The sequence below is a fragment of the Staurois parvus genome, unplaced genomic scaffold (assembly GCF_062004578.1).
Source record: "Staurois parvus isolate SC_StPar_1 unplaced genomic scaffold, SC_StPar_1.0 ptg000432l, whole genome shotgun sequence".
In the NCBI taxonomy this organism is placed as follows: domain Eukaryota; kingdom Metazoa; phylum Chordata; class Amphibia; order Anura; family Ranidae; genus Staurois; species Staurois parvus.
In genome coordinates, this window is record NW_028318228.1 from 7,631,744 (window position 1) to 7,644,253 (window position 12,510).

The following is a 12,510-nucleotide window of genomic DNA, read 5'->3' on the forward strand; positions in this document are numbered from 1 at the left end:
TGAAGAGGTGACAATGATCTTGTGAGAAGGACATTAACTGGTGATGGAATCTCAGCTCATGGCTCAACCTTGGGGTTGAAAGAGGTTCTTTGGAGGCCTTGTTATGCAAAGTGACATCAGATGTCCTTGTAAAGTAAGACCCACCCTCCTCTAGTAACCCTTTATCTGCTGAGGACAGATTGTCTTGTACTTTGTTAGCCATTGATCAATGCAGGAATTCTTGAATTTTTAGTGATACCCTTGATTGAAGAACTTGAGAAATTAAAAATTCAAGTTTTGGGACTTCTTAGATCCCATCTTTAGGCTTTATACACTTCTGAAAATGGTTTTGTCTTTCTTTATATTATTATAGCCTGAGGAGAGACCTAAGTGGTTCTGACAGATTGTATCTTTAATCATTTAAGTTACCTAGTACAGATGATGGGAAATTCAGATAAACGATTGGCTGTCTTTTTTGCATGCTAGTCTCATATCGAAAATAAGAGGGTTACTTTAGCCGCACCGAAAGGTTTTACCCCCTTCATAACCAGGGCAATTTTTTTGCTACTTAGCACTGTGCTATTTAAACTGGCAATTGCGCGGGCATGCAAAACTGTACACAAATGACATTTATATCTTTTTTTTACACACAAATAGAGTTTTAGTTTGGTGGTATTTCATCACCACCGGGTTTTTTTTATTATATAAATTTAAAAAGACCAAAAATTGTGAAATAAAACAATATTTTCTACTTTCTATTATAAAACATATCTTCATAAATTTAAGCCAAAATGTATTCTGCTACAAGTCTTTGGTAAAAAAAAAAAAAAAAAAATCCCAATAAGTGTGTATTGATTGGTTCATGTGAAAGTTATAGTCTACATACTATGGTATACAAATTTGAAAATTGATCAATCCCGATGTAGTGATTCATTTCTTAAGGCCCTTAAAATATCAGGACAGTACAAATATCCCTCGAATAACCCCTTTTTGGAAAGTAGATGATCTGAGGTATTTAGTAAGAGGCATGGCGAGTTTTGTGAAATTGGTTGGAAAATGAAGAAATTAATTTTTTTTTTAACTATTTTACATACTGTCACCGGTGCAGTATAGGGTCATCATAGGTGACAAAGACTGGTGACAATGTGAAAAAAAACATTTTTATAATATTTTTTCATTCAATTTTACTTTTTTTTTTAACTGACTGGTGACAGTATGTTAAAAAAAAAATCTTATAAACATTTTTTAAATAATTTTTCATGTAAGCTCTAACGAGCAGGGCCCTCTGATTCCTCTGATAACTATACTGTTTGCCCTCACACTGTAAAGCGCTGCGCAAACTGTTGGCGCTATATAAATCCTCTATAATAATAATAATAATAATAAATAATTTAATTTTTTTTACTTTTTTTAATTCTTTTTTTATCCAGCCCTTGGGCACTAGCCCTCCCATTGATATAAGGCAATATTCATACCACTGACAACAGATGAGAAATCATTCCTGCCACTGTGTCCATGGGAAGAATAGTGTCCCATTGTTAGTGGGAGGAATAGTGAACCATCATTTGACAGACCTAAATCTTGGAACACTATTCCTCCCACTGACAATGGGGCACAATTCCTCTGCCAACTATGGGGCACTATTCCTTCCACTGACACCAATGATAGAACTACTTCTCCTAAGCAGACATTTACTGAATGAGGCATTTTCTACTCCCACTAGTCAGTCCTGCCCCCCAAAAATCTGAAGAACCATACACTGGCTCATTCAGTCGGTCTCCAAATGTTCCAAAACAGTTTGTTGTCGGTTTTTGTTTTTCACATTAGTGACTGGGATCCTTTTACAATAAATCTCTAGATATCGAGAAGGTAGACAGTGCAACTTACTGAGTTTAGACATTTTAAATGCTCATCTGTTATAAATTACTGATAACAATGTTTATCCTTTTTGAAAGGTAAACTTTAAAACTAATGTGTCATGTGTTTAAATAAAAAAAACCTTCAAAATTGATACACTTTCATGTGTAAAAATGGTGAAAAGATTTGCTGTAGCTCTGCATTGACATATTACTAGATTACCATTCTGCTAGGGAAGACCTGTTTTTTTTTTATCACTGGTAGGTCTGTATTGTCCTCTATTTACATTACAAGGATTGTGAAGGACCACAGCTGATCATCTCCAGCATGGTGGTGATTAGAGGAGGCCTTTGTCTCAGGTTGGATGCTCTTCAGTCCTCCTAACTGAAAATTACAAAAGTACATTGGAACATCCACATGCCAATCTGCTCTGAAAACTATCTTCTTGCCTTAAACCTAGTACACACTACTAGGGGTTTTTGTTCTACCCAGAGGGCTGAATGAAAATGAACAGCTCAAAAGGAGCTGCTGTACTATCTGTTAGCACAGCAATCTCCCCTGCTATGCTGAGAGTTCTGATTGGGAGCTGATTGGCAGACCTTTTGCAGGTCATGCCCCTGACCAGCTGATCGCTAGTATGTTGGACCGGCTTCCATAGACAAGAGCTGAATGTCAGCTAATTTCTATTGAACCAGTCCATGCCGCTCGACATTTGGCCTGTGTACTAGGCTTCAGGAGAGTTTTAAAATACATATAGTTCATGTTTTGTTTTTAATTTAATCAAGCATCCAACAATTCTTTTCCTCTTCATCCTAGTAATTTAGCAAGAATTCACACTTCCAGGTATGTAGCTTAAAGAGTAAAGTCATCTATAGACGGTTCAAATCTCAGCCAGTCCCTGCTGAACCAGTCAAGATTTAAACCATGTATGGGCATGCTGAACCAACCCAAGTTGATCAACTTTTGGTACAACCAGCCTGTTGAGTTTTACATGCAATTATTGCTACTGGTTATTATAGCTGCTAGTAATCTCTCTTCTCTGGGCAGGGATGGCTTCCTCAGCCATGAGAACACAATAGCTCAGCACGAGAGATTCCCCTATGATGCTGTTGATGGGATAATGGAGCGATTTTCTTTCCTGTAAACAGTGGTTGCAGGAAAAAAAATTACACAGTCTATGGGTGGCTTTACAACTGACCCAGTTTTCCTGGCCTGGATTGGATTATGTCCTTTGGAACAGGATGCTCACACCTTTCGTGGTTGATTAACAAGACTTCTGCTTTCCCATCTCAGAAAGGACTTTTTTTTGTATGTAGGCAGACATACCCCTTCCCATGCCCTAAATTACATAGACAATAATATGGACAATGGATGAACTTTAAAATTGTTTATTTTGGCCTGGGCTCTAGACCTCCTTTACAAAAAAAAAAAAAGAGGGAAGAGGGACAGAAGGATTTGGGTTTAAAATGGGGACAGTCCTCCTGTACAGGGCCCAAGCCTGCAGGGGGCTCAGGCAGCTGGATGAATCGGATATGTGCAGGAAGGGTGAACGGGGAAATTACTGGAACCAATCCCCTGTATGGCTCTCTCTGCAGCAGCAGAAAACTGGGTTCTGCTCCTGGCTTGCTTTCAGTTGCTGCAAAGAGAAATATACAGGGGATCGGTTAATGTAATTTACCAGCCCCTTCGATTCCTAAATGAACACAATCTGTACTGCTCACTCGCTGTGTTCATTCATAATTGAAGCATAGTAAACTGTGGTTTGTTTTGTGGGGACGGGGGGGGGGTGCTGTTAATTTGGCTGTAAGGGGCCCTGTGGTTTGGGGGGGCCCTGTCAGGTTGGCTGTAAGGGGCCCCGTGGTTTCTAACAGCAGCCCTGCATACAATTAGAAAAGCAACCACTAAAGTAGCAGTTTAATGAACACAGCTTGTCTCCTTCTCTCTGTATTGATGCTGGATATGCTGGTGAACACCAGTGTACGGAGACAACTTAGGTGAACCTCAAATGTATATTTTATAAATTTTAGATTACATTTTGTCTAATGCGATTTTTGACGAAAAAATTATTTTTGTTATGGGTGAAATTGTGTGAAAGTGGCAGGGAAGGATTGAAGAATGAAAAATACTAGGACGTCACGGGCCAAAATAAAGAGAAATAAAATTACTACCTTGATATTTAGACTTTGAAAAAAAATTATTGGGAAAAAAAAATGTTTATTTTTGGCACATTTCATACTTTTCACAACATATTGATCCCCAAACCATTCCCTGTGGTTTGCCGAAGCACATTCATTTATTCAATTCTTTTCATAATTTGGTATGAAAGAATTTGGGTAGTGTGCAAGACACCCTAGTTTATATCGGGGAACTCATGTTTTGTTTTTTGTATTAAAACCGAGGAACTCCTGTTTACATATTTTTGTAGTATTTGCATTTATTTTTTATATTTCCATGGTACATGTGTTCTGTTTGGTTGATTACATTATAAACATTATGTTTCTTGACCTGGGTCAAGTTTGCTAATGGCTCAGCTTGAGTTCTCGGATAGGTTGTATTATTCCATTGGGACTAGTGTACTGATTTTTTGTTTGTTTGGGGGGGTTGAATGTTTTAAGCATTTTTTTCTGTGGGTTGTATTCAGGGCTTTTTTTTCTCAGCAAATAGGTGCAAGAACAACCCCCTTCTGAGTCACCCCTTGTTTCTGCCCCCCTGCCTACCTTCGAGCACCGTCCCATGGTTCCTACCCTTACCCACCTCCCTGTACTGCTCCTTTTAGAGAATACAGAGCCAATTAACCTTTTGTATGGAATTTATTGGTTACAAGAAAAATAATAAAATAGATCCCCTGCAGCCAGCAACAATAGCCCCACTCCAGCAACAGAGGGCGTCACAGTGGCTTAGAGGTTAGCACGTCTGCCTTGCAGTAAATGGGTCATGGGTTTGATTCCTGACCATGGCGCCTCCTGCATGGAGTTTGCATGTTCTCCCTGTGCTTGCGTGGGTTTCCTCCGGGTGCTCCAGTTTCCTCCTACACTCCAAAGACATGCTGGTAGGTTAGCTGGATCCTGTCTAAATTGGCCCTAATATGTGTATGTATGAATGTGAGTTAGGGACCTTAGATTGTACACCACTTGAGGGTTAGGGACTGATGTGAATGTTCAATATATATATATATATATGTGTAAAGCGCTGCGTAAATTGACAGTGCTATATAAGTACCTGAAATAAATAACAGCAGATTCCATCAGCAACAATGGACCCCGCCACAAAATACCACCCCAACAGCAACAACAGATCTTTCCTCAACAACAGATCCCTTCCAACAAGAATTGACCTCCCAGCAACAATAGATTCTTCCCCAGCAACAATAGGCCACCATGCAAAAATATATCCCATGCAAAAATATATCCCCTCCAGTGACAATAGATCCCCCAGCAGTCAGCATCAATAGACCCTCCAGCACCACTTGCCATTACATACATTCAGTTATAGAAGTGCAGGAACTGTGTTCTCACTGAAAAAAAGCCCTGGTTGTGTTTGTAGGATATTTTACAATTTTATGGAGTTTTGTGATTTCTAATAAAGTTGTGTTTTCATATATCTTTTTGTCATGTTTTTATTGGAAAAATAAATATCCGCACCACAATGGGTCTAGCCCTTCTCTACTCTATACAATATTTTAGGAAAAAATGTGGGCTATACATATTACTTATTACCAAAATTGCTCTTCTGTTAACATTTAATTAACAAAACATTAGCAAGGTCCCTGGATGTTTGGGTTGGAATTGTTTTAACTGTTTATTGAAGCTCTGTATTGTTGCCATATCACTATAACATTACCATTTCTGTACTGAAAATCAGATTTACAACCAGCTGGTCTGTATTGTTTACATCACATAGATTCTGAATGGCCACTCCTGACCTTATGGTAGGTGGTTAGGTGGGGCCATTGACTTTGGCTGGACTCTATTCAAGTCAACCTGACACAGAGCTTACCTCCCAGCTGGAGACGAAACAATGCACTTGGACCTCTCCCAAACCAGCCTGGAGCCATTTTTTTTCTGCAGAAAACTTTAAACATTGTAACACAAAGTTTTAAAGAATTGCTTATTTTTGTGTTTTTCATTGCATCAACAAGCTATATTTTTCAAACATTACAGAATACATGATCCATGTTATAATTTTAGAAAACCTGTAATATTATATTTGAAAACCATACTGGCTATATATGCAAAAAACATTATTTTTAGCCTGTCATTGGCCTCCTTTTTTTTTTTCTTCATACAAATGTATTAATTTAGACTGGGAAAAAAAGAAGTCTTAGGCCCCATTCACACTAGGATGTTGTTTTTGACACTGGGATTTTTCCTCATGATTCAAAAATGTCCTAGTGTGAATGAGGCCTTAAGCTGGCCAAACATGGATCAAAATTCAGCTGGTTCAGCAGGGACTGGCCAAATTTCAATCCATGTATGGGCAGGTTGGTTGTACACAACTGGATCTATCGAGTCTTAGGCCCCACTCACACTAGGATGTTGTTTTTGACCCTGCAATTTTTTTTCCCACGTTTCAAAAATGGCTTAGTGTGAATGAGGCCTTAAGCTGGCCATACATGGATCAATATTTAGCCAGCAACATTGATCTTTGTTTTCCCCACTGTCAGAACACAATACCACAGCGGGAAGGATTCCCCCATCCACCTCCAATGTGTGAATAGGGGAATCGGCTCATTTCTTGTTTTTGTTCAAACCAAAACCCAAAAATGAATAATGTATGGCCAGTCTTGGTTTCTATGCTAGTGGTCTCAAATTGCAGTATATGGACCAGCATTTGCTCTTTAATAGCCTTGAACTGACCCTTGGGGCACAATTCCTCCCACTGACACCACTGATGGGGGTACTATTTTTACCACTGATCCCAATGATGTAGCACAATTCCTCCCACTGATATAAATTATGGAGCACTATTCCTCCCACTGTGCCTAACAATATTTATTTATTTATTTCAGGTACTTATATAGCGCTGCCAATTTACACACATATATATTGAACATTCACATCAGTCCCTAACCCTCAAGGGGTGTACAATCTAAGGTCCCTAACTCACATTCATACATACACATATTAGGGCCAATTTAGACAGGATCCAATTAACCTACCAGCATGTCTTTGGAGTGTGCGAGGAAATCGGAGCACCTGGAGGAAACCCACGCAAGCACAGGGAGAACATGAAAACTCCATGCAGGAGGCGCCATGGTCCACTGTTTTTTTTTTTTTTTTTTAAGTCCGCAAACGTGCAACTATAACGAAAAAACCCGTAAGTGTTCACAAAAAAAGTGCAAGTGCAAAACACCACACAAAAAGTGCACTTAGGGGTGTGCTGTGTCCTACCCCTAAAGGGGCTTGGACCGCTTACCCTGATCCCCCGGGGCACGAAGCTCCTGACGGGGACAAGGTTCCCAATTGGTCCTCCTGGCCAAAAGGCCTGGTGGACCACCGTTCCCTATGCCCAGCCGAAGCCGGACATCCAGTACTAGGCAAGGAGGCTCTCCCGAAGAAGAGCCTCCTAGGGATCAGGGGAGGAAGGAACCGTATGGCCACACATCCTCCCCCTAGACTTCAGGGTAGGCCCGAGGACCCACACCCTCCATCCGTGAAAAACACACACATAAGTAAAGTAAAAAGTGACAAAACGTGGGAGTGCATAATAAATAAGGTAAAGATAAAGTAAAGAAAAAATAAAAAAGTGGTACCGTGCCGAATTGTGCACAGACCAGGCCCTGAGGCCCGTAGCAAAAATTGCCCTGGACTTAGCCAAAAGACCTGGTCCTTAGGGCGCTGTGCAAAAAGAGGTGAAAAACAGTGGCCATGTGTCATCTTCACACCGTGGGGTCCCACACCCAAGTGTTACTAGTGACACCCCTGAGAGCGTCTTCCCCAGGGGGCACTGAGTTTGCGGACTTTTTGCGTCCCCAGCCCCTGGCCAGACCAAGGTAGATCCGTCCAAATCAGGAGGTACTGGGTCTTTCCAGTCTTCCCAGAGGAATTACTCCCGGGGCCCCAGCTAAACTCGTGGCGCTCCCCGGTTTCTGTCCCTCCGGTACTAGCCTTCCGGACCCCCATCATACCAGTCAGGGTACTATACAACAACCATCCCCGCAAAGCTAGAATGGTCGGGAGTACCCCCACTGGACACTGATAAGAACAGATTTTTTTTTTTTTTTTTTTTTAAGTCCGCAAACGTGGAACTGTAACGAAAAAACCCGTAAGTGTCCGCAAAAAAGTGCAAGTGCAGAAACACACACACGAAAAACGTGCACTTAGGGGTGTGTTTGTCCTACCCCCGAAAGGGTTGGACCGTTCACCCGATCCCCCGGGGCACGAAGCTCCTGACAGGGACAAGGTTCCCATTTGGTCCTCCTGGCCAAAAGGCCTGGTGGACCACCGTTCCTTATGCCCAGCCGAAGCCGGACATCCAGTACTAGGCAAGGGGGTTCTCCCGAAGAGAAAACCCCCTAAGGATCAGGGGAGGAAGGAACCGTATGGCCACACATCCTCCCCCTAGACTTCAGGTAAGGCCCGAGGACCCACACCCTCCATCCGTGAAAAACACACACATAAGAAAGCAAAAAGTGACAAAACGTGGGAGTGGTTTAAATAAATAAAATAAAAAAGTGGTACCGTGCCTAATAGTGCACAGACCAGGCCCTGAGGCCTGTAGCAAAAATTGCCCTGGACTTAGCCAAAAGACCTGGTCCTTAGGGCGCTGTGCAAAAAGAGGTGAAAAAACAGTGGCCATGTGTCATCTTCACACCGTGGGGTCCCACACCCAAGTGTTACTAGTGACACCCCTGAGAGCGTCTTCCCCAGGGGGCACTGAGTTTGCGGACTTTTTGCGTCCCCGACCCCAGGCCAGACCAAGGTAGCCTGCTCAAACCAGGAGGAACTGGGTCTTTCCGGTCTCCCCAGAGGAATTACTCCCAAGGCCCCAGAACGAATCATGGCGCTCCCTGGTTTCTGTCCCTCCGGTACTAGCCTTCCGGACCCCCATCATACCAGTGAGGGTACTGTACAACAACCATCCCCGTAAACTAGAATGGTCGGTAGCACCCCCACTGGACACTGATAAGAACAGATACTACACTTGATCTTAGCCAAAAGGCCGAGCCATGGTCCACTGTGAGAGCATAAATCCTCCCACTGATATTATTGAAGGGACACTATTCCTCCAGCTGAAACCACTTATGTTGGTACTATTTCTCCCACTGAACCCAATGATGGAGCACAATTCCACCCACTGATATTATTTATAGGGCACAATTCCTCTCACTGAGCCCAAAGACAGAGCACAAATCCTCCTCATGACACCATTGATGGGGCACTATTTCTCCCACTGATATTATTGATGGGGCACTATTCCTTCCACTGAGTCCAACAATAGAGCACAAATCCTCTTCATGACAGCATTGATGGGGCACAATTTCTCCCACTGATATTATTGATGGGACACTATATCTACCAATGAGTCCAAGACAAGACAAGACAAAACTTTATTTTGAAAGTAATTTAAATGCAATTCACACCTTCAGCCATGTACTAGAGTTTTAACAGCATTACTTGCTCCAGACTCTTTGGCTGGGATTGAATAATGCTAATTAGAACACTTCTGAGAGGTAATTGGATATCCCCAAGGAAACTAAGGCAGGCCATACATTATACAATTTTCTTGAGAATTTTGCTTTAGATTTACCAAAAATCATATAATATGAGGTCAAACCTAAACATCACTTTCAATTATATCCAATTAGACAGGCCCTTGCACTACATAGTTGAAGGTAAATCGAAAGGAAATTGGGCAGAAATTGGACAGAAAATTGTATAGATGAATGCTAGATGAATGAAAAAAAAGAAGACTCATCTATGGACAGCCAAAGAAAGCAAAAAATAGCCTGATATATGTTCTAACCATTTATTAAGATATATAAAAAATAGCTAAAGTTACAAATTAACTGAAATATGTTTCACCTTCCAACATTGCTTACTAGGAGACCTTCTACATCCTGTGAAATAATTTACAATAGGAACATGGAACATAACGACACAAACACTTCTTTCAGAAAGCAGAAAGGTTTATTGGCAGCAGGATCAACAAACAGTATTGATATGGAATGGAAGCATTTATAATAAATGGAAACAGTATTGTTCAAATACTAAAAAAACTATAATATACATAATAAAGGAAACTATGGCCAACGTTCAATTTTCAGAACCACGATAATGATGAAAATGCCTCTACAGCCCAAAACTTTGTTTTTGTTAGTTTAGGATGGAGTGGAGAAAGGTTAAACATTGACTTTCATAGGTATTACATTGGTTAAAATTTATTTATAGCTAAAACTATTTTGTTTTGGATGGAGATGCAACAGGAAGTGAGTGGAAATCTCTCCAAAGTGAGCAGAATTTCAAGCAGTTGTCACCAGAACAGGTGTCTGTATTGGAAGACTTACATTCATCTCTTTTTCTGGTGGCAACGTTAACATTTTTGGATTTCCCATCACCTCCGATCACCATCACCAAGACAAATAGGAAGGCAGAATCTATCTAGCTGAGATACAGAAAATGATACAATTTGACAAGGGTTCCAGTTCTTTCCTACTTTATCCAAAACCGGAAAAAAAAAATCTTTGGTCTCTATATACACTTTAAATAAAGTCAATAATAAAAATTAGATGAATTATATTTAAATGCAAGTAAAAAAAATGTAACATTTGAACTCTATTATAGTAATTAATTTATAATTCTGATGGAGCTTTTTGGATAAACATAGAAAGCGGCATGGAGGGGCTCAGTGAAGGTGGCAGTGAAGGTGTGGAGGTGTCTGACGGGTTTACACAGCTGGTAGAAGGACAGACGGCCAGAGTCATATTCCAAATAAATCCCAACATTCTTTAGAAACGATTTGGAATCTATATTTATCAAAGAGTTGTTGTGCCTGAGTTGAAGATTTGAAGGTGTTTGACTCAGGCTCCAGGATTTCTCATTACAGCCAATAAATGATTCATTTCCCGCAATCTTCCGATCTATGCTCTCAGAGGCCACCCCTATCAGCCATTCCTCTGCCTCACTTACATCCACTTCCCAGTAATGTGTCCCTGAAGTAAAACTTTGGATACTCAATACTTGGCAACATTTAAACCTTTTAGGACCTTCAGGCCTGTTGACACCAAGGTCAGTATGAACAGCCCTCTTCCGTTTCTTTGATAGTATAATGTTATCATTAGCCGTATTTATGTCCAATAAAATGTCAGATTTCTCCAACTTTAAAAATTGTCTTTTTGCCACCAGATCGCTCAGTTTGTGAGCAAAGATGCAAAGTCCACTTTGCAGCATGTGTAAGATGGCTCCTTCAGATATACATCCAGCAGTTTTGACGTCATTGGTTGTGTCCCCCATCTGGGGAAGAATGTCCTCTCTGTTTGGTGCCTTTTTCAACACAGTTATTGGATCATCAATATCGCACAATTCTTTCATTTGATTGATTGTCTTGGACAGCTCATCCTTCTGTTGCTCCAACTGCTGGATCAGATAAGAGACCGAATGTGAGATCGCTTTATTTTGTCTGCAGTTTTCCTTTAGGACTCTCTTCTCAACATCCTCCAGCTTTTTCCTGATTTTTCTAAACATCTTCTTGAATCTCTTGACAACAGCAGTTATTTTTCCGTTCTCTGCTGTCCTATGATTTTCCAGATTCTGAATTCTCCTCTGGATCTCCTGTCTCTCAAAGTCTAATGCATTTGTAGAATCTCTTAATCTCTCCTTTATATTCTCAGAGGCCTCGTTTAGAAGGTCCACCTGGTGTCCTTTGTGGTCTCCAGCCACCCAACAAGACACACAGATAGAGGTACTGTCCTCCGAGCAGTAATATTTTAGGAGCTCCTTGTGTGTGGAGCATTTTACGTCCCCAAATGACGCAGTGGGTTCGGTTAACATGTGATGCGATGACTTACTGTGGTTGCGCAAGTGCTTATCACAAAATGAGGCCTCACAGTGCAGACACGTTTTCAAAGCTGGTGTAGGAGAATCGCAGTACAAACACAAAACCTCTATGTCCTCCTGGTGAGCAGATATGAAACACTCCATGATGTTACACAGCTTCTCCAGTGGATGGCGCTGTGTATATTGCTCTCTGCACTCCGGACAGGAATACTCTCCAAATGTTTCCTGGGAATCCAGCACAGTCACTATACAGTCCCAGCAGAAGTTATGGCCACATTTCAGAGATATGGGCTCCTTATAAAGGTTCAGGCAGGTGGAGCAGTTTAGCTCCTCTCTCAGGTCAGCAGATGCCATTGAAGAGGTGACAATGATCTTGTGAGAAGGTCATTAACTGGTGATGGAATCTCAGCTCATGGGTCTTATACCTTGGGGTTGAAAGAGGTTCTTTGGAGGCCTTGTTATGCAAAGTGAGATCAGATGTCCTTGTAAAGTAAGACCCACCCTCCTCTAGTAACCCTTTATCTTCTGAGGACAGATTGTCTTGTACTTTGTTAGCCATTGATCAATGCAGGAATTCTTGAATTTACAGTGATACCCTTGATTGAAGAACTTGAGAAATTAAAAATTCAAGTTTTGGGACTTCTTAGATCCCATCCAAAGGCTTTATACACTTCTGAAA

General features: G+C 41.1%; 1 protein-coding gene across 1 annotated transcript; it reads right to left on the reverse strand.

Annotated features, from left to right (window-relative positions):
* Window positions 1-10,579: 10,579 nt before the first annotated feature.
* LOC149454381 (E3 ubiquitin/ISG15 ligase TRIM25-like) lies at window positions 10,580-12,185 on the reverse strand. Its single transcript, XM_089687610.1, has one exon. The coding sequence runs from the start codon at window positions 12,183-12,185 to the stop codon at window positions 10,623-10,625; it is 1,563 nt and encodes a 520-aa protein (XP_089543736.1). The 3' UTR covers window positions 10,580-10,622.
* Window positions 12,186-12,510: the final 325 nt, after the last annotated feature.